The sequence below is a fragment of the Heteronotia binoei genome, chromosome 5 (genome assembly GCF_032191835.1).
Source record: "Heteronotia binoei isolate CCM8104 ecotype False Entrance Well chromosome 5, APGP_CSIRO_Hbin_v1, whole genome shotgun sequence".
Taxonomy (NCBI): Eukaryota; Metazoa; Chordata; class Lepidosauria; order Squamata; family Gekkonidae; genus Heteronotia; species Heteronotia binoei.
This window is the reverse complement of record NC_083227.1, coordinates 42,239,280-42,262,454: the sequence shown is the minus strand read 5'-3', so window position 1 is coordinate 42,262,454 and position 23,175 is coordinate 42,239,280. Positions and strand designations below refer to the sequence as shown.

Here is a 23,175-nt window from a genome sequence, read left to right as displayed (position 1 = left end):
TGAGATCTGATGATAGACTGGGCCATCCTGGTCAAGGCTACTCTCTACTACACTGCGCCATTACCTGTGATGGCATCTGCCTCCATCACTGACCGGAAGAAGGGGCAAATTCTAGAGCAGGGGTGTCAAACATGCGGCCTAAGGGCCAGATCAGGCCCCCAGAGGGCTCCTATCAGGCCCGCAAGCAGCTCACTGTTATCTCCTTCCTTCCTTCCTTCCCTCCTTCCCTCCGTCCCTCGTGGCAGTTTGCTTTGCCAGGTTTGCTCAGTCAAGCTACAGAGCAAAGCCTCTATTTTCTCCACTGGCTGATGAGCACATGAAGCAACTTATGTACAAAAGCTCACAATGCCCAGCCATTTCATGTTTTCCTCTGAGTCTTAGGCTCAAAGCATTGGCCATGAGATTTCTGTAATGAATGTCAATAAATCAAAAGTAGGTTTCCAACCTACACACACACCTAAACAGCATATTCAAGATTGCTAAAGCACAGACAGTCTCCAGATTTTGATGCAATAATTCAGAGCAAGAGGTGACAGTTATCAGAAACCATTATATAAACAAAATATTGTAAGCGTGCTAATCTTTTAAACATTTTATTTTAAGTCTTTTTTTAAAAAAATCTATAATTGTATTTGTCCTTTATAAAGTTCATATCCCTGCTACATGGCATTACATTTTATGACCTACATGGCCTGGCCCCAGAAGGTCTCATTTCTGTCACATCCGGCCCTCATAACAAATGAATTTGACACCCCTGGTCTAGAGGCAGCTTTGCCTGTTTCCTCCTTCACCTCCCTCAGGCAGGTGAGTGATCTGCTGCTTTTTCCTCCCATTCTGTGGGGATCACGGCTGGTCCAGGTGGAGGGAAAGGGGAGTCCAGAGGTCATCCTGCCTATGGAATTATTGTTGACCCCCCCCCCCAATAAACACAAAGAATTGGCCTTGCTTTTGAGGCAATGGGCCCTGCCTCTTTGCCATCATCCACAGGTTCTAGCAGTGCCTCTAGGGGTTTCTTTGTACTATAGCTTCAACAAAAGGGTGAGCAAATTCACAACAGGTGAGTGCTAGGCAATATTCATGGGCAAGAAGCCAAATATTAAAGCTTGGGTTCATCATCCACTATGTTGGAAGAACCAGACGTGATGTCCCTGTGCCTCAGCTGCCAAGAAACAAGTGACCAGAGAGTTAACGGCTAGATAGGAAGACACTAAACATTTTCCTGTTGACTGTTCTGTCACTGAACCCTTTGATGTGTAGATTGCTACTTGCTTCCGTCTCCTTCCCCCTGCACACACAGAAAGGGAGGCCACATTTCTTCTTTGGCACCATGGATGCTGATGCCTCGCTGCATCTGCACCCATCATTAGCGAGACAGAAAAATCTGTCCCTTTCTCTATGCTGCACAATCAAGTATGTATTTCCTAAATAAATCAGTTCTTATTTTCTTTTAAGCTAAGTGGCTCTGTAAATTTGTAGTCTTACAAGCATATGCTGTTTTAAGGAGCTCTGCTGCATTCTGAGCCTTTAGTGCACTCTGCTAACTTTGGCAAGGGATCTGGCTTAACATATCGGCTCTCCCAACTCACTATAGGTTTTCTGCATTGTCTATGTAGGTTGCCTGTTTCCTCTCTCACTCATTCACTTAAGCACAAGCTTGCTGACTTCCCAGGAGACAACTGGGACACCTATGTTGTTACTGCTGAACAGCCATGGCCTGGGGTGGGTGAGGAACAAAGCATGCAAGGAACAGTATCCTAGGCATTTCCACCTTCTCATAGAATCATAGAGTTGGAAGGGACTTCTAGGGTCATCTAGTCCAACCCCCTGCACAATGCAGGAAACTCACAAACACCTCCCCTAAATTCACAGGATCTTCATTGTTGTCAGATGGCCATCTAGCCTGTTTAAAAACCTCCAAGGAAGGAGAGCCCACCACTTCCTGAGGAAGCCTGTTTCACTGAGGAATTGCTCTAACGGTCAGGAAGTTCTTCCTAATGTTGAGGTGGGAACTCTTCCTAACTCTTCTCTGGCTTCTTCCACTTGTAAAACCCCCCTAAAAGGTGGGGTAAGATATGTCTCTGTTACAAAGCCATAATTTATACCACAATAACAGTGACTGACCTAACTTTACTTTCCGTTCACCACATGAAGTGGCGGTGGAAAGTGCTGGCGAGTCACAGCCACCTTATAGCAAGTCCTCATGGGGCTTTCAAGGTAAGAGATGTTCAGAAGTGGTTTGCCATTGCCCACCTGTGTCTCAACCCTGGATTTTGCTCATGGTCTCCCATCAAAGTACTAACCAGCAATATTCCCTCTAATCTGCGGAGTCTTGTGAGCAAAAATTGTACTTTATGAGCTACTAGGATTAAAGTTGTGAGCTACTGGCATTGAAGTGAGCTACTGCATAAATTAGTATGCTCTGGGATCACCCTTCCTGAGCGAAGACAAAAGTGTGTGAGCTGGAGGCTAAAAATCTGTGAGCTAGCTCATGCTAACTCAGAGGGAACACTGCTAACCAGCAATGATCATGGTTTGGTTCTGACAAGATCACCCTAGCCTGGCCATTCAGTTCAGGGCAGTTCAGTCTCTACTGAGCTACTTTTCTTACCTACAGGGAGCTGTTTATGATCCTACATTTTGACATGATATAGTCGATTTTACCACCTCAAAATTCTACTGACCCATTTAACTACATGTGTAGCCTAGGCTGGAATATATCCCAGAATCCTCTGCAATGCAAACTGCTACATGCCAACATACTAGCCTAAGTTTCAATATTTGTAAGTGAAAACTGCAACTGTGATTGTTTAAAATCAAGCGTAACCACAACTACAATTTTTTGTAGCAACGAGGAAGAAAAAAAATAGAAAATGAGGCAGAAATTGCATCTCAACCATGTACCTGCAATAACAGCAGCGCTATGTTCTTTCGTTTTACCTGGACTTCTAGGTTTCCCACACAAATGCTATCCAGACCAAATGTTCTTTCCATTTGTCTATTTCACTATTTTGCCACTGGATGTCAACCTTGTATCACTTTGCATTCTTAACTGCCCACCAGCTATATGTAGTTCTGCTCATTGTACCCCATTCCTTCGTCTGAAGAAGTGTGCATGCATACGAAAGCTTACATTCTGAATAAAACGTTGTTGGTCTAAAAGGTGCTACTTGACTCCTACTTTGTTCTACTGCTTCAGACCAACACCGCTGCCCACCTGGATCTAGCCACACAATGTGTAAAGTGCCATTGCAGCCAACTTATGATGACGCTTTGGTTTTCCAAGGCAGGAGACTAACAGAGGTGCTTTGTCATTGCCTGCCTCTGTATACCAGCCTTGGACTTCCTTGGTGATCTCCCATCTAAGGCCTACTAAGCAGACCCTGCTTAGCTTTCAAAGTCTAACGAGCCTGAAACATCCAGGTCAGGGCACCACATGGACCTCCGGTGTGAATGGGATTCAGCTGCCTCTGGCAGGGTCAGAAGCTCTTGTCTCATCTTCTCAAGTAATCATTTGTAAGATTATGGACTTTTTCTAGCCTTTCTTCTCTGCCCTCCAGGGGAATGCACTATTCAAGCCCTGCCCAAGGTGGTAACACAAGGGCTCAGTGCGGAGAATGTTTCAGCTCACAAAATGGGTACAAAACACTGCTGAATGTATTCACTCAGACAGAAGAGGATGTCCAGTGATACTGATACCGGCACTTGATTCTGGCCTGTTTTTCCTCTTTCACTGTTTCATATTCTTAGTCACAGAGTCTCATGTGCCATGTAAAGATTAAAAGTTCGCTAAGTATCCAGAGAGAGCCTTGGAGTCCCTTCTAAACTTACCTCTGCCTTTGGCAAGCTACAACTGCAAAACTCCAGGCTGCCAGAAATGCAGATCTGGGTGTAGTACGGTATACCTATTGCTTCCTACATGGCTGGTGGGTGGGAACAAGCTGAGCCCCTGAAAATGGACAGGAAGGCAGGGTAAAAGAGGAAAAGAGAAGGCAGCAGCTCCAGTCTCTTCTCTTTTCCCCAGCACTGGGAGGATGGGGCCCCTTCAGTCCCAGCTCAGGAGTCTGATCCTTGTGACCCAACAGAGGGAAAAGTTGTGACCTGCTTTTGGGCCAATGCCCACAGTTTAAGAACTGCTGTGTCAAAACAGCTGTAGAACCTGAAATCAGAGGCTGCAGGTCATTTGCTCTGGAGCTTCCATGTTTGGAAATCGGGGGGGGGGGGGGGTGTTCTATTTTTTTTCTATTTTGAAATGCAAAAAAAGACCATAAAACAATGTTTACAGCATTAGATCTTGCTTCACCAGGATTTCTGTTGGGGCATTTCTTTTCAGGCTTTCCCTGGCTGTTTTGCTTTTGCTCCCCCACCCACCTCCACCCCATTCCTGGGACATTCCTTTGTATCTGATGTCCTCCAGGAAAAGGCAGTAAACTAAAAGAGGGGGGCCTGGCAATAGCATAGTGGGATCCATTTTGTCTCTATCAGCCATTTTATGAGCACAAGCAGCAAGTAGATTCCAATTCAGCGAAGTGATTGAAGGTGCTGGGGAAAGGCAATGTCTGGTGTACAAAGAAGAAAAGAAGACACTGAAGGGGGCAATAATTTGATTAGGATAGTGAAGTCAATACCCTCTCCTGTTAAATGTCATTCCTTGTTTGTCTCCAAACTGCTACTCTTCTTAGGGCAATTTCCTCCTCAGAACTTCCACATTTCAGTCTCCCTTTCTCTCAGTTATGTAATTAGGAACCTATCTCTGTCCCTCCTCTTTCCTATCAAGTATGTTCATTCCTAAATAAACCTTTATCTACTCTTTAATCAGGTTGTGCACTGTTGCTGCTAATTAACTCTGCCAGCAGAAGGAAGATAAATAGCCTGAGATGACTCTAGACCAAGGGTGTGCAATGTATGTTAACATTCAGAGCAAGAGAACAACAAACAGCCATTATAAAGGAAGCCAATAGTACCTAACTTAATAGTACTGATCCCTGATGTGGTGGCTCTGACTCAAGACCCATAACGAGGGTGATTGGCTCAGAACAACAAGGAACAAGAATAAATTCAGACCTTAAGTACCTTTTTCCATCCATAGGAGCCAATGTAACTGCCAATCAATTTTGTGACGAACATCTGACCTACATTTATGACATATGCAACAAAGCTCAGCCCTTTCTATCTCTTGGGGTCAAGAAGGTCAAAGAGAGCTAGGATGACTAAGAGTCCAGGAACCTATGTTCTGATTATCTATTTAGAAGCTGATAGTATATACACATTCCAAAAGGCAAAAGTCATGTGAGGCAAAATTATCTGTACCAGGAAGGTCACATCACCCGAAGTGTCCTAACACTTCCTGGGAAACAGAACCAAAGAGTTTCCACTATAGTAGCTAACTACTATAGAAATTGAAATAGCAGAGGTTTAGTGGAGGACTGAGGCTCAATCCAGCCCTGATACAACAGTATCAGTCACCTTGACTCTCAGAAAGGTGTGCTATAAATAACATCAATATATAAAGGAGCACTCTGCATGACTGTTATAGTACTGCAGTAGCATAAGTTTGTGCATGGTTTGCACTTGGATTAGTAGCTGGCAACTGATCTTTTCCATCATTTTCCCCTCTGGAAAGCATCCTCTCAAACCAATAAAAAATCTTTGCCTGCCACCTCCTTCACATACGTTATTCCAGCATCCCACCCACCCTTCTAATAAGTCTTAATTGACTTATTTCATTTCCTTTTTTTAAAAAGCCACATTTGGCTCTTTTGGATCACTCTTTCGTGAACAATCACCGCTAAGTATGATTGAGGAATAACTAAGCACAGAATACTGCGCTGATCGCCCTTGGTTTTCCTCCCATCTTTCTGTTGTACTGAATTTAAAGAAATATCACAATAAGTATCTGGACATTTTGCAGGTTCGCTTCATCGAAGGTCAGTGCATTCTTGGCTAAATACACCCATTAAAAGACTCCAGTCTACTTACACCAACAGAATGCAGGATTTAGAACAGGGGCCCCCAACATGGTGACTGGAGGAGCCTGCTGACACCTCTTCTGGCTTACTAAGTCTCTTGAGAAAATTGATGGGGCCAGGGAGGGCCTTTGCCAGGGAGGTTTCTGATGGACTACTGGAGACTTGATTGGCTGGGCAGATTTTTTAAAATGTTGATTTGGCAGCAGCTGCCACCTCAGCACAAGGATCTGCACTGTGTTACTGAAGTTAAGCTGTGGCAGTCGTTTTGTGGCTGGCTCTGCCTCCTGTGGCAGCCATTTTGCTGCTGCGCCCACCAAATCAGAATTCCAAATGTGCCTGTAGGTTCAGAAAGATTGAGGAACCCTGGATTAGAATATCAAGATTTTAGAATTTGCTGCACCAATGGTACACTGCATGGGGATGTCTCTTTTGAACACTCCTCCATATTAAAAAAAAATAAAATCGCACTGCAAATAGAAAAGCAGCACGACAGAGGATGATTTTCTTTCTCTCTAAGGTACCAATTTGCTTGGAGTGTTTTTAATAATGCAACCAGGCGATCAAAGATGTAGCCAATGGTACAGACCACCACTCAAGCACGTTGTTTCGCACGTGGCAGGAGTGGCCAGCGAGCGATTCCTCATCGCGACCACTTGGGGGGGCTCTGGCCGTGCTTCAGCAGCGGGCGTTTGACTTCTGGGCTGGTGTTAGTGGCTCGAGGGGACGGGGGGGTGGAGCTTTCTGGGTCCGATCGCCAATGTTGCTGCCCGTAGCCTCCATTGTGAATATAAAGTCCCACGCCTGAGGAAGGCTGCTGCTCTTCCGGGGAAGACCTAAGTCGGTGTGTGCCCGACCAATGCCGGGACTGTCCCAAACTGGAACCAGACCCCTGGGCCAGATCTTACAGCAGATTTTAGCCCTTGGACAGAAGGAAATGGCAGGTAAATGTGATGAAGGACAAGGAAGAGGGAACGGGATGGGGTGAGAGAGGAAACGAATGTCCAAAAAGCCCTTTTGCATGCCATAGAACACTTCCCTGTCCCATTCAGGGCTGCTGCTCATGTCTTCATTGCCCCATGTGCTTTGAGGAGAAGGGGGAAGAAGAGATCCTGGGTGGGGGGCCAATGCATTCTTCATTTCAGGTAATTCGAATTAGGCATACCGTGTCTACAGCGCTCTTGCAATCAGCGCTACAAATCCCCTTAATTCGAATTAGCGTTGCCACACCGTTCTTTGAATCAGCGCTTATTCCACACCACACACCCCTTACAGTGCACTGAAGGACCCATTTCAGGGGATATACTAAAACGAATGGCAGGATGGTCCATAGGAAACAATTGCAGAGCCTGGATGGTCCATAGGATATAATGGGAGAGAAGATTGTCCATTGACTTGCAAGGGCTTCATTGAAATACATTGAAGCACCGAAACGGCTGCAACAAAAACCTGGAATGGATCATCTCTCCCATTATATCCTATGGACCATCCAGGCTCTGCTATTGTTTCCTATGGACAATCGTCTGCCAACCTCCAGGACTGGATTGACAGGCAAAAATGTACCTTGCCAACCTCCAGGACTGGATTGACAGGGTAAAAGGTAGTCTGCCAACCTCCAGGACTGGATTGACAGGTGAAAAGGTTCTTTGCCAATCTCCAGGACTGGATTGACAAGGGAAAAGGTACTCTGCCAACCTCCAGGACTGGATTGACAGGGTAAAAGGTAGTCTGCCAACCTCCAGGACTGGATTGACAGGTGAAAAGGTATTTTGCCAATCTCTAGGACTGGATTGACAGGTGAAAAGGTACTCTGCCAACCTCCAGGACTGGATTGACAGGGGAAAATGTACTTTGCCAGCCTCCAGGATGGGATTGACAGCTGGAAAGGTCCTCTGCCAACCTCCAGGACTTGATGAACAGGGGAAAATGTACTCTGCCAACCTCCAGGACTGGATTGACAGGGGGAAAGGTACTTTGCCAACCTCCAGGACTGAATTGACAGGGGGGAAAGGTACTCTGTCAACCTCCAGGACTGGATTGACAGGCAAAAAGGTCCTCTGCCAACTTCTAGGATTGGATTGACAGGGGACAAGGTAGTCAAGCCAGCCTCCAGGACTGGATTGACAGGCGAAAAGGTCCTCTGCCAACCTCCAGGACAGGATTGACAGGGGGAAATGTATCTTGCCAACCTCCAGAACTGGATTGACAAGGGAAGATGTGCTTTGCCAACCTCCAGGATTGGATTGACAGGGGAAAAGGTACTCTGCCAACCTCCAGGACTGGATTGACAAGGGAAAAGGTATTTTGTCAACCTCTAGGACTGGATTGACAGGCGAAAAGGTCCTCTGTGAACCTCCAGGACTGGATTGACAGGCGAAAAGGTATTCTACCAGCCTCCAGGACTGGATTGACAGGTGAAAATGTACCTTGCCAACCACCAGGACTGAATTGACAGGCGAAAAGGTACTTTCCCAATCTCCAGGACTGGATTGACAGGCGAAAAGGTCCTCTGCCAACCTCCAGGACAGGATTGACAGGGGGAAATGTATCTTGCCAACCTCCAGAACTGGATTGACAAGGGAAGATGTGCTTTGCCAACCTCCAGGATTGGATTGACAGGGGAAAAGGTACTCTGCCAACCTCCAGGACTGGATTGACAAGGGAAAAGGTATTTTGTCAACCTCTAGGACTGGATTGACAGGCGAAAAGGTCCTCTGTGAACCTCCAGGACTGGATTGACAGGCGAAAAGGTATTCTACCAGCCTCCAGGACTGGATTGACAGGTGAAAATGTACCTTGCCAACCACCAGGACTGGATTGACAGGCGAAAAGGTCCTCTGCCAACCTCCAGGACTGGATTGACATGGGAAAATGTACCTTGCCAACCTCCAGAATTGGATTGACAAGGGAAGATGTGCTTTGCCAACATCCAGGACTGGATTGACAGGGGAAAAGATACTCTGCCAACCTCCAGGACTGGATTGACAGGTGAAAAGGCCCTCTGCGAACCTCCAGGATTGGATTGACAGGGGAAAAGGTATTCTGCCAGCCTCCAGGACTGGATTGACAGGTGAAAATGTACCTTGCCGACCTTCAGGACTGAATTGACAGGGTAAAGGTAGTCTGCCAACCTCCAGGACTGGATTGACAGGCGAAAAGGTACTTTGCCAATCTCCAGGAGTGGATTGACAGGGTAAAAGGTACTCTGCCACCTCCAGGACTGTATGGACAGGGGAAAATGTACTTTGCCAGCCTCCCGGACTGGATTGACAAGGGGAAATGTACCTTGCTAACCTCCAGGACTGAATTGACAGGCGAAAAGGTACTTTGCCAACCTCCAGGACTGAATTGACAGGGGGAAATGGTAGTCTGCCAACCTCCAGGACTGTATTGACAGGCGAAAAGATACTCTGCCAACTCCCAGGACTGGATTGACCTTCGAAAAGGTAGTCTGCCAACCTCCAGGACTGAATTGACAGGGGAAAAGGTACTTTGCCAACCTCCAGGACTGGATTGACAGGTCAAAATGTACCTTGCCAACCTCCAGGACTGGATTGACAGGGTAAAAGGTAGTCTTCCAACCTCCAGGACTGGATTGACAGGCGAAAAGGTACTTTGCCAACCTCCAGGACTGGATTGATGGGAAAAGGGGAGGTTGACAGTCTCTAGGGCCGGATTGGCAGGGAAATGGGGAGATTGACAGCTTCTGGCACTAGATTGACAGCCTCTAGCACTAGATTGTCAGGGGGGAAGGTAGATTGACAGCCTCTAGAGTTAGGTTGATAGGGGGAAAAGGAGATTGACAGCCTCTAGGACTAGATTGACGGGGGGGAAAGGGAGGTTGGCAGCCTCTTGGCCCATACTGACAGGCAAGAGGGGAGATTGATAGCTTCTAGAACTAGATTGTCAGGGGGAAAGGTAGATTGATAGCCTCTAGGGCTAGATTGACAGGGGAAAGGGCAGATTGACAGCCTCTAGGACTAGACTGACGGGGGGAAAGGCAGCCTCTAGGGCCAGATTGACAGGGGAAGGGGGAGATGGACAGCCTGTAGGGCCAAGTTAACAGGGGAAAGGGGAGATGGACAGTCTCTAGGGCCAGATTGTATGGGGAAAGGGGAGGTTGACAGCTTCTCAGGCCAGATTGTCAGAGGAAAGGGGAGGTTGACAGCCTCTAGTACTAGATTGACAGGGGAAAGGGAGATTGGCAGCCTCTGGGACTAGATTGTCAGGGGAAAGGGGAAGTTGAAAGCCTCTAGGTCTAGTGTCATGAGCCCTGACGAGGAGGAGCTGGAAGGGTTAACAGATCTGGAAGAGTTGCCAGCCAGTTCCTCAGCTGAACAAACAGCAGCTGGCCCATCAATCACTCTCCAGGCACCAGTGTCAGCTGTTGACAATCAATCTCCTCCAAGCTCTCCTCCTCCCACCTCAAGAGTTCAAAGCAGGCTCCGGAAAGAACTTTCAGAGCGAAGACATGAGGCACACTGATGCTTCAGATATCTCAGACCTGGGTTCTAGCAGAGTCACTGCCACCCAGGGAGCAGGCTGATTGAGACTCTCATATAGCTCCCATCCAAGACCTGGTAACCTTGTGGAAGCAACAAGTCTATTCTCTGGCTTGTATCCACGCTCCTTCCTGATTCCAGATCCTGACCTGCTTGATTTCCTTGGCACCCTGACCTTTTGGCTTTTGGACACTGACTTCTGATTCCGGTTTGTGATTCTGCATTGGTGACTTGGCTCCTGCTTGACTTCCTGGACTTTGACCTTCCTGGCTGTGGACACCTGCCTGCCTGCACTCTGTGAACGTGACAATTAGATTGTTGAGAAAGGGGAGGTTGACAGCCTGTAGGACTAGATTGACAAGGGAAAGGGGAGATTGACAGCCTCTAGAACTAGATTGTCAGGGGAAAGGGGAGGTTGAAAGCCTCTAGGACTAGATTGTCAGGGGAAAGCGGAGACTGGCAGCCTCTAGCACTAGATTGACAGGGGAAAGGGGAGATTGGCAGCCTCTAGCACTAGATTGACAGGGGAAAGGGAAGATTGACAGCCTCTAGCACTAGATTGTCAGGGGAAAGGGGAGATTGAAAGCCTCTAGCACTAGATTGACAGAGGAAAGGGAGATTGGCAGCCTCTAGGACTAAATTGTCAGGGGAAAGGGGAGGTTGACAGCCTCTAGGACTATATTGTCAGGGGAAAGGGGAGGTTGACAGCCTCTTTGACTATATTGTCAGGGGAAAGGAAGAATGGCAGCCTCTAGGACTAGATTGATAGGGGGAAAGGGAGATTGGCAGCCTCTAGGGCCAGATTGACAGGCAAGAGGGGAGATTGATAGCCTCTAGGGCCAGATCGACAAGGGGAAAGGGAGATTGAAAGCCTCTAGGACTAGATTGACAGGGGAAAGGGCAGACTGACAGCCTCTAGGACTAGATTGACAGGGGAAAGGGGAGATTGACAGCCTCTAGGAATAGATTGACAGGGGGAAAGGAAGATTGACAGCCTCTAGCACCAGATTGTCAGGGGGAAAGGGAGATTGACAGCCTTTAGCACCAGATTGTCAGGGGGAAAGAGAGATTGACAGCCTTCAGAATACAAGGGAAGTGTAATGATGCCCTTTCCCAGCTTCACCTTTTTATCAACCCCACAGCCCCTATCAACCAGCCTAATGTGTTTGTTGAGCTCTGCCCCTGCATGCTTTCGAAGTTCTGCCTGTAGCATTTGCAAAGTGAGGCTAGTTTAAACATTTAGCAATATACAAACTTTACATATTTAACTGTTTTCATCCCTACCTGCTAGTGCTGCATTCAACTTATATATAAAAATAAACATGTTTTTGGGTCGTGCTTCAAAATGGAATGGACATTTTGTCTCCTGCTGAAACCCAGCACAGAGTTGCAAATTTGTTTTGCTGTTGAATTTCACAGACAACTAGCACTTTCCACTCTGCACCATGGAAACTAAATTTTGCAAATGTGATTGCTTTTTCCTGCTGGAGTTTACAGAGTACCAGCTCTATAACCCTTTTTGTGTGCTTCTCCAGATTGCAGAGACTCCACTTACTTCCTTGCTGTTGGTCTGCTCATTACACTTTCTGGAATCAGAATATGATTGTGAAATTTTGGGAAAATTCCTAGATAGATAGATAGATAGATAGATAGATAGATAGATAAATACATTTTATTTGTATCCCGCCCTCCCCGACCAAGCGGCTCAGGGTGGCTAACAGCATAAAATTCGATACATACATTGTATAATAAATAACATTTAAAAACAGTTAATTAAATCCGTAAATTCTGAAAACATTAATACATTTAGTGCTATTCCATCAGTAAGTTTAGTTGGCAATTTAGTAGTATCAGCTGGTGAAGGCCATTTGGAACAGAGTGGTTTTGCAGGCCCTGCGGAATTGTTCAATGTCCCGCAGGGCCCGCATCTCCTCTGGGAGCTGATTCCACAGCTGTGGGGCCAGAACTGAGAAGGCCCGAATACGGGTACTTTGGAGTCTTACCTCCTTTGGCCCGGGGATAGTCAGCAGGTTCTTCCCTGCTGACCTCAGTGCTCTCTGGGGTTCGTACGGGGAGAGGCGGTCCCTAAGGTAGGCAGGTCCTCGGCCATATAGGGCTTTAAAGGTAATTACCAGCACTTTGTAGCGAATCCGGTATACAACTGGCAGCCAGTGCAGTTCACGCAGCCCCGGCTGTATGTGCTCCCGCTTTGGGAGCCCCAGCAACAGTCTGGCAGCCGCGTTCTGTACTAGCTGCAGTTTCTGGGTTCGGCACAAAGGCAGCCCCATGTAGAGGGCATTACAGTAATTCAGTCTCGAGGTGACCGTTGCGTGGATCACTGTTGCCAGGTCCCGACACTCCAGGAAGGGGGCCAACTGCCTTGCCTGCCTCAGATGAAAAAAGGCTGACTTGGCAGCGGCTGCTATCTGGGCCTCCATTGATAATGAAGGCTCCAGTAGAACTCCCAGGCTTCTAACCCGGTGCGCCGCTTTCAGCGGCGCCCCGTCAAAGACCGGAAGAGATATTTCCCCTCCTAAAGCGCCCCAACCTAGGCAAAGGACCTCTGTCTTCGCCGGATTCAATTTCAGCCCGCTCAGCCTTAACCAAGTTGCCACGGCCTGCAGTGCCGGGTCCAAGTTCTTTGGGGCGCAGTCAGGTCGGCCTTCCATTAGCAGATAAAGCTGCTTGTCAGCATTCAAAGTTACTTGAAGTTTGTATCTTGGTGTTATTGCAAAACAGATGTTGGTGCAGTTAATGTTAAAAGAAGCTGATAGTAACAATTTTACTCTGACAAATATTGTTGCAGTTGAGACGTTGGCACTTGTAGAGTAGAACATTTCATTAAGCCTTGCAACACAACCTATTCATTTTTTAACCAGACATGGAAGGATGTGTTTCAAACCAACCTTTACGTGATCTTCCAGCAGTTTGTGTGCTGTGCTAAGATTATATTTGTAATTTTTCAGTAGTTTAAAAAAAATGAACCTTTAACTATTTGAAAGGTTGGCAGTAAACCTTTGTACCACATAATTCCCCAACCGCCTTCAACCATGCTACTGTAGGGAGTCCTGGGAAAAGGAAAGGCATGCAGTTGCCAAGGGTGCAAATCATCCAGGTGTCTCCCCAAAAAGGACTTTGGTTTCCATGATAACCAGGTACTGGATGCCAGAGCACCTCAAGGCAATCTCCCTTTTCCGCTGGCAATCCAATCTCAGAAGCTGGGAATCTAACATCTTCCCTGACAATCTAGTCCTGGAAGCTGTCATTCTCCCTTTCCCCCTGACAATCTAGTCCTAGAGGCTGTCAATCTCCCTTTCCCCCTGACAATCTAGTCCTAGAGGCTGTCAATCTCTCTTTCCCCCTGACAACCTGGCCCTGGAGGCTGTCTCCCCTTTCCCCTGACAATCTGGTCCTAGAGGCTGTCAATCTGCCCTTTCCCCTGTCAATCTAGACCTAGAGGCTGTCAAACACCCCTTTTGCCTGTCAATGTAGAACATAAGAACATAAGAGAAGCCATGTTGGATCAGGCCAATGGCCCATCCAGTCCAACACTCTGTGTCACACAGTGGCCAAAAAACAAACAAACCCAAGTGCCATTAGGAGGTCCACAAGTGGGGCTAGAAGCCCTTCCACTTTGCCCCCTCACCACCAAGCACCAAGAATACAGAGCATCACTGCCCCAGACAGTTCCAATAAAATGCTGTGTCTAATAGCCGCTGATGGACCTCTGCTCCATATTTTTATCCAATCCCCTCTTGAAGCTGGCGATGCTTGTAGCCACCACAACCTTCTGTGGCAGTGAATTCCACATGTTAATCACCCTTTGGGTGAAAAAGTATTTCCTTTTTTCTGATCTAACCCTCAGCAATTTCATTGAATGCCCACAAGTTCTTGTATTGTGAGAAAGGGAGAAAAGTACTTCTTTCTCTACTTTCTCCATCCCATGCATAATCTTGTAAACCTCTATCATGTCACCCCGCAGTCGACGTTTCTCCAAGCAAAAGAGCCCAAAGCGTTTTAACTTTCTTCATAGGGAAAGTATTCCAAAGCTTTAATCATTCTAGTTGCCCTTTTCTGGACTTTTTCCAATGCTATAATTAGTGCAAGAGGTTGTCAGTCTCCCATTTCCCCTATCAGTCTGGCCCTACAGACTGTCCATCTCCCCTCTCCCCTGACAATCTGGTCCAAGAGGGTGTCAGTCTCTTCCTTTCCCCTGTCAATCTGGCCCTAGAGGCTGTCCATCTCCCCTTTCCTCTGTCCATCTGGCCTAGAGGCTGTCCATCTCCCCTTTCCTCTGTCCATCTGGCCCTAGAGGCTGTCAGTCTCCCCTTATGCCTGTCAATCGGAACCCTGGAGGCTGTCAATCTCCCTTTCCCCCTATCAATCTAGTCCTAGAGGCTGCTATTCTTCCTTTCCCCTGACAATATAGTCAAAGAGGCTGTCAAACTCCCTTTTCCCCTTTGCAATCTGGTCCTTGAGACTGTCCATCTCCCCTCTCCTCGGACAATCTAATCCAAGAGGGTGTCAGTCTCTCCCTTTCCCCAGACAATCTGGCCCTAGAGGCTGTTCATCTCCCCTGTCAATCTGGCCCTAGATGCTGCCAATCTCCCTTTCCACCCTTCAATCTAGTGCTAAAGGCTGTCAACCTCCCCTTTCCCCTGTCAATCCAGTCCTGGAGGTTGGCAGACTACAATTTGCCCTGTCAATCCAGTCCTGGAGGTTGGCAGAGTATCTTTCCCCCTGCCAATCCAGTCCTGGAGGTTGGCAGAGTACCTTTTCCCCTGTCAATCCATTCCTGGAGGTTGGCAAAGTACCTTTTCCTTTGTCAATCCAGTCCTGGATGTTGACAAGGTACATTTCCGCCTGTCAATCCAGTCCTGGAGGTTGGCAAAGGGCCTTTTCGCCTCTCAATCCAGTCCTGGAGGTTGGCAAAGTACCTTTTCCCCTGTCAATCCAGTCCTGGAGGTTCGCAGACTACTTTCCCGCTGTCAGTCCAGTCCTGGAGATTGGCAAGATACATTTTCGCCTGTCAATCCAGTCCTGGAGGTTGGCAGAGTACTTTTTCCCCTGCAGTCCTGGAGGTTGGCAGAGTACCTTCCCGCCTGTCAATCCATTCCTGGAGATTGGCAAAGAACCTTTTTCGCCTGTCAATCCAGTCCTGGAGGTTGGCAAAGTACCTTTTCCCCTGTCAATCCAGTCCTGGAGGTTGGCAGAGTACCTTTTCCCCTGACAATCTAGTTCTGGAGGCTGGCAGAGTACCTTTTACCCTGTCAATCCAGTCCTGGAGGTTGGCAGACTACCTTTTCCCCTGTCAATCCAGTCCTGGAGGTTGGCAAAGTACATTTTCCCCTGTCAGTCCAGCTCTGGAGGTTAGCAAAGTACACTTCCACCTGTCAATCCAATCCTGGAGGTTGGCAAAGTACATATTCCCCTGTCAATCCACTCCTGGAGGTTGGCAAAGTACATTTTCCCCTGTCAATCCAGTCCTGGAGGATGGCAGACTACCTTTTCCCCTGTCAATCCAGTCCTGGAGGTTGGCAGAGTACTTTTCCCCTGCAGTCCTGGAGGTTGGCAGAGTACCTTTTCCCCTGTCAATCCAGTCCTGGAGGTTGGCAGAGTACTTTTCCCCTGCAGTCCTGGAGGTTGGCAGACTACCTTTTCCCCTGTCAATCCAGTCCTGGAGGCTGGCAGAGTACTTTTCCCCTGCAGTCCTGGAGGTTGGCAGACTACCTTTTCCCCTGTCAATCCAGTCCTGGAGGTTGGCAGAGTACTTTTCCCCTGCAGTCCTGGAGGTTGGCAGAGTACCTTCTCGCCTGTCAGTCCATTCCTGGATGTTGGCAAAGAACCTTTTTCCTTGTCAATCCAGTCCTGAAGGTTGGCAAGGTACATTTTCGCCTGTCAATCCAGTCCTGGAGGTTGGCAGAGGGCCTTTTCACCTCTCAATCCAGTCCCGGAGGTTGGCAAAGTACCTTTTTGCCTGTCAATCCAGTCCTGGAAGTTGGCAAACTACCTTTCCCCCTGTCAATCTATTCCTGGAGGCTGACAGGGTACCCTTTCCCGTCAATCCAATCCTAGAAGCTGGCAAAGTACAATTTCCCCTGTCAATCCAGTCCTGGAGGTTGGCAGACTACCTTTTCACCTGTCAATTCAGTCAATGGAGGTTGGCAAGGTACATTTTCCCCTGTCAATCCAGCTCTGGAGGTTGGCAAGGTACATTTTCCCCTGTCAATCCAGTCCTGGAAGGGGGCAAGGTACATTTTCCCCTGTCAATCCAGTCCTGGAGGTTGGCATAGTATCTTTCCCCCTGTCAATCCAATCCTGGAGGCTGGCAGACTGCCTTTTCACCTGTCAGTCCAGTCCTGGAGTTTGGCAAGGTACATTTTCCCCTGTCAATCCAGTCCTAGAGGTTGGCAAAGTTCATTTTAGCCTATCAATCCAGTTCTGGAGGTTGGCAGAGTACCTTTTCACCTGTCAATCCAGTCCTAGAGATTGGCAAAGTACCTTTTCCCTTCTCAATCCAGTCCTGGGGATTGGCAAAGAACCTTTTCGCCTGTCAATTCAGTCCTGAATGTTGGCAGATTACCTTTTACCCTGTCAATCCAGTCCTGGAGGTTGGCAGACGATTGTCCATAGGAAACAATAGCAGAGCCTGGATGGGAGCCTGGATGGTCCATAGGATATAATGGGAGACAAGATGATCCATTCCAGGTTTTTGTTGCAGCCGTTTCTGTGCTTCAATGTATTTCAATGAAGCCCTTGCAAGTCAATGGACAATCTTCTCTCCCATTTTATCCTAGGGACCATCCAAGCTCTGCAATTGGTTCCTATGGACCATCCTGTCATTCGTTTTAGTACATCCCCATTTCAGTACTGCATGCCTCAGAGCGTTAAAATACTCGCTTTGTGGATTTCCTCTGCTTTATGTGCCTTCCCTTGACACCGGAAACTGCCGCCCTTTACCCAAGCTTTTCTAGGATAATGCTGATTATTATTATTGGCTTCTCGTGTTTTGGACCGGAATGTAGTTATTGTTGCATGGTAACTGGCTATCCTTCCCTCTCAATGTTACATGGGTTTGCATGTTGAATTGAATGATGTACTCTAGAAAAGAAACTCAGATGCTCAAAATAACTAACCAGTTAATACAGCTTTAGGGGTGAAGTGTGACTTTGGGATTACCCTTTGCATCACTGTAATAAAGAGAACTGTGGCCCCTTAAAGATTGCCTAGTTTGTTAGGCTATGTGTACATTACCTGGAAGTATGCTCTTGCCTGTGTACACCCATATCATAGTAAACAAGGTCAGAGGTTTTTAGAGGGAACACTTTTCAGGCTGGTATGTTGGCATGTAACAGTTTCTGTTGCAGAGGAATCTGGGATATATCCCAGCATGGGCTGTGCATGTAGTTTAAATGAGTTAGTAGAATTTTGAGGCGGTAAAATGAAGTGTAGGATCATATTTATCACTTCTCCTTTACATAAACAGCTCCCTGCAGGTAAGAAAGTTAGCACAGTAGAGACTGAACTGCCCCGACCTGTATGTCCTAGGCTAGGGTGATCTTGTCAGATCTCAGTGTCTAACCATGATCAGTGCTGGTTAGTACTTGGATAAGAACATAAGAGAAGCCACATTGGATCAGGCCAATGGCCCATCCAGTCCAACACTCTGTGTCGCACAGTGGCTAGAAAACCCAGGTACCATCAGGTGGGTCCATCAGTGGGGCCAGAACACTAGAAGCCCTCCCACTGTTGCCCCTTCCAAGCACCAAGAATATAGAGCATCACTGTCCCAGACTGAGAGTTCCAACAATATGCTGTGGCTAATAGCCACTGATGGACCTCTGCTCCATATGTGGATGGGGGACCACCAGCGAAATCAAGGGTTGGGACATGGAGGCAGTCAATGGTAAAACCATCTCTGAACATCCCTTACCTTGAAAACCCTATGGACTTGTCATAAGTTAGCTGTGACTTGAGAGCACTTTCCATATCTGGAGACTGGACTAAGCTAAATTGTTTCTCATTAAGGTATTTTTTCCTGTTCTTTTTAAACTTTTGCGGAGGGTTTCTGTTAGGGAGATTCAAAAATGCTCTCCTCCGTTTGCACTTCCAAGTGAGTTGATTCTTACCATTCTTATTATATCACATTGCTGCTATGTATAGACCAGGCCTCAGTTAATTCTACTGGGTGGCCAGGTTTGTTCGGCCCCATGTTCATTCAAACCAGCAGAGAATGCCCTGAGATATCTTCCTTGCAACTTTGCATTCCAAGGAATGATCAGAAAAGTGGGGAAGCCATCTTTCAACAAATGTCATTCAGTGTCACTGATTTCAGTGAGGGACCCTCGATTAGACCCTGAAAGCCCTTAGTGTTTTGGGATAGTTTGAAAACTAGGTAGTCTTCAAGGTTTCATGGGATTCTACCTTGATCATACTAATCTTGATGAGGTGGCGCCCACCTTATGGAATGGCCAGCCTGAGGAAGTCAAGAAGGCTCCCATCTTCCTGGCTTTCCACAAACTATGCGGTTAAGCAAATTATTCAAGAGAGCTTTTCTACTCAGGCAATAGGGTTGCACTGTACCAAATGATTCAGGAAGTTACTTGAATAAATGATATGGGACTAGGGTTGCCAAGTCCAATTCGAGAAATATCTGGGGACTTTGGGGGTGGAGCCAGGAGCAAGGTTTTGACAAGCATAATTGAACTCCAAAGGGAGTTCTGGCCATCACATTTAAAGGGAGCACACACCTTTTAAATGCCTTCCCTTCATTGGAAATAATAAAGGATAGGGACAGCTTCTTTTGGGGCTCATAGAATTGGACCTCCTGGTCCAATCCTTTTGAAACTTGCATGGTATTTTGGGGAGAGGCACTGGATGCTATGCTGAAAATTTGGTGCCTCTACCTAAAAAAACAGCCCCCCCCCAGAGTCCCAGATACCCGCAGATCCAATTCTCCATTATACCCTGGGAATTATTCTCCATAGGGAATAATGGAGTGCCCAGCAGACATTTCCTTCCCCCTGTTTTCTGATTAACCTGAAGCAGGGGGAGGGCCTCCTAATTGGAGGATCTCCTGCCCCCACCTGGGGATTGGCAACCCTATATGGGACTGTATACTACTGTGCTGTAAATTGGATCTACTATGCAATTTTTGCATTGCTTAATGTGTCATATGAAGACTTATGCTTTGCTTCAGTTCTGTGTTTAGATTTCTGGTTGGTTCTGCAACCCATATCCTATTGCATTGTTCACTGAGTGTTCCATCCTGTTGATTGTATTGTCTCACTTGTATAATCTGCCTTGAGTCCTAGTGAGAAAGGCAGACTGTAAGTGACATAAAAATAAATAACTGAACTTATCCACTTCTGTGTCTGTGAGCCTGGGGCCAGAAGGTTGCTTAATAGGCATTTCACTAACAAGCGGAACACTAGAGCCATTTTCCTGTGGTGCAATCCTGTGGGAACTGTGTTAAGAACAAACCAACCACATGGGCTACCGTTAGTCCACATGGGCCTAACTTTATTTTCACTTTACAGGTTGGGTTTCCCCAAACCATGACTCATGTCTGAATTCTTCCATTAGGTAAGCGATTTGAAAGGGAAAATATTTCAGCCTTCAAATCAGAGGCACCAGGCAAGATCTCTCCAAAAAGACCTCCCAGCGATGCTGCTCCTGAGCACCCAGGCCAAAGTGATTCCTCCGGGAGTTTGGGAAAAGGGCAACAGGCAGTTGTTACGGAGGGGATGGACAGCAAAGAGAGCTACGAGAGCATCAGAGTTAGGAAACGCAAAGGGGCTGTTGTTTACCGGCAGATCTACATGGGAGAGAAACCAAACATCTGCATTGAGTGTGGAAAGAGCTTTCGCCAGAGCTCAGATCTAATTAATCATCGGAGAATTCACACAGGAGAGAAGCCTTATACATGCCCAGACTGTGGGAGGAGTTTCAGCATGAGCTCAAACCTTCTTAGGCACCGGAGGACTCACACAGGAGAGAAACCCCATAACTGCACCCACTGCGAGAAAAAGTTCACTGATAGATCAACTCTGGTCCAGCACCAGAGAACCCACACGGGAGAAAAGCCTTATCAGTGCCTGGACTGTGGGAAGACCTTCAGCCGTAGCTCCCATCATAAGAGACACCTGAAGAGCCTGGCAGGAAAGCATCATGACCAGCGCAGCCATCTTGAGAACACAGTCAGGGAGGGCTCCCCTGCCCTGAGAAAGGCAGGCATGGCCAAGAAGAGTGTTCCCAGCAAGTTCCCAAACACATGCACAGAGTGTTGGCAGAGCTTCAGCCAGAACTCAGACTTGATCAAGCACCTGCGCATCCATACTGGGGAGAAGCCCTACGTTTGTGGCCACTGCGGCAAGTGCTTCAACGTCAGCTCCAACCTTAACCGGCACCAGAGAATCCACACAGGGGAAAAGCCCTATACCTGCTTGGACTGTGGGAAGACCTTCACTGACAAATCCACCCTCACCCAGCATTATCGCACCCACACGGGAGAGAAACCTTATCGATGCACTTACTGTGGGAAGAGCTTCAGCCACAGTTCTCACCACAAGAGGCACGAGAAAATCCACATGGGGGGAAACACTGTTGTGTTTATGCCCCTGCAGGCCTATCCCAATCAAATGTTTTCAGGTACACAGGTTTCTTGAAAATGTTGGAAACTTGCCTCTGGCTGGGTGGGGAGAATTGTTCTCTGGAGATCTCAACCCATTTTCCTGTATAACCTCTCTTCTTAAACTGACTGATAACTTAGTACCTCAGAACAAGAAACTCCAGTATTAGACCCACTTACATGGGGGGGAAACGATGCCTAAACGCATAGGGTTCTGACAGTGCAATCCTAATCTGGGTTACATTTAAACCCATTGATTTGGGTGGATTCAGAATTATATAACTGTTTTGGATAATAAAGTGATATTTTAAATTTTTTAGACATCTTAGACATTGTTACAGTCATGCAGTTCAAAATTAATATTTTACCAAATTATAACTCAGTGGTACCTCACACCTAAAAGACTATCCTTAATATCATCTAACCACTCTCCGTTATGCTGGAAAAACTGTGGTGAAGTCGGTGATTTTGCCCACTGCTGGTGGAAGTGTCCTCGAATTACTTTGTACTGGCATGAGATTTTGCATCAAATCAAAATTATAACGGGATATGAAATCCCATTTCTTCCCCAAGTGATCTTCCTGGACATCTGGCAAGATCCAACAATACCTTAATTTAGGCAAATACTGATAACTAGCATGCTGATAGCAAAAAACCCTAATTGCATCAAAATGGAAATCACCTCAAGTTCCAACAGTCTCCAGCTGGTTATCCAGGGTTTGGGACATTCTCATACAAAATAACAGATCATATCCAACATTCAAACTCAGACAATGATATCTCAAAATTCACAGAGAAATGGTTTCCTTTTATTACAGCAACTGATATTCAACCACACACACCAGAATATCTTGATCTCTACTTATAAGTTTTTAATATTTTTCTTCAGTTTTGTTTTTTGTTTCTTTTTCTTTTACTAGTACTTTTTATTTCTCTCTTTTTCTACCTTCCTTTTCTTTTACTGTGTTAGTCGTGGATCACACCTAATAGTAACTACTTGATAGTAATTTTTGGAATAATCTGTAATAGTTTGCATAAAAATTATTTAGGCAGTTAAGAATTCTTAGCAATGCTTACTTAATAGTTTAATGATAATATGGGTTCAATTAGATTGCTTGTATTTTGATGCAAGAATTATTGCCTTAACTTTAATCTTGTTTTCATCTTGATCTCTCTCCTTGGATAGAAAATTGGTCTACATATCTAGACACATCTATATAACTTAAAATTCTTACTAGATATTTTATTGTATGTATGTAAGTATTTATGTTTGTTTATAACATGATTCCATAAGATTAATTGTATATGAGTATTAATATTGATATTAACTTGTATATTTTCAAAATTCAATAAAATATATAAATGAAAAAATGCAGGTGTTCATAAAGCTTTCTAATTCAACAGTGTCTATCACCTCAATCCTAAACTTGATTTAAACAACATCTTGCAGGAGTAAGTTCCATGTGCTAACAAGATATCACCATTTAATCCAATAGATAATCTCTTCGTTTCCTTTTTTCTTTAGTGATGATTTTTGTCAACCATTTCTCAAGTCATAAGTTTTAAACTGTGTCCTTCCTTCCCAGTCCTCTCACTTCATGTGCTTTTGCCTCTGAGCTGAAGCAGTTAAAAATATACTGTGAAAGAGGCAGGGTAGAAATTTTGTCCTGATTCTATAACACAGCGAGGCACAGAGGCAAGAATGCTTCAGTTCCCTAGTATCTGTGCCATATGGCTTCTGGCTGTAACTTGGGGATGAGCCACCTCATAGACTAATGACAGCGCATGTGTGTAATATGCAGAAGTATCCAGGTGTTGTCTTCATTTAAAGGATCATCTCAGATAACAGGTACAGGGATAAAGCCTGAGATCCAGGATAACTTCTTTTTTGAACATTTTAAAGGCAAATTATTACAATGGAACAAATAAAGATTTTTTTTAAAAAAACTGTCATTGTACAAGGAGAAAGGGGGATCAGGTTCTTTTTTCAGTTGTATGTGCGTATGTAAGAGAGAGATTACATGTGTCTGTGTGTAGAAGAAGATCTTGTGAAAATAAGGGGAGGGGGATGTGAGGAGAA

The 23,175-nt window shown here is 46.2% G+C and overlaps 1 protein-coding gene across 1 annotated transcript; it reads left to right on the top strand.

The window, feature by feature from the left end:
* The first annotated feature begins 6,783 nt into the window (after window positions 1-6,783).
* On the top strand, window positions 6,784-22,466 carry LOC132572380 (zinc finger protein OZF-like). The gene is made up of 2 exons (XM_060239317.1): window positions 6,784-6,907; window positions 20,051-22,466. Exons 1-2 carry the CDS (start codon window positions 6,823-6,825, stop codon window positions 21,130-21,132), a joined length of 1,167 nt encoding a protein of 388 aa, XP_060095300.1. The 5' UTR covers window positions 6,784-6,822; the 3' UTR covers window positions 21,133-22,466.
* The last annotated feature ends 709 nt before the right edge of the window (window positions 22,467-23,175 follow it).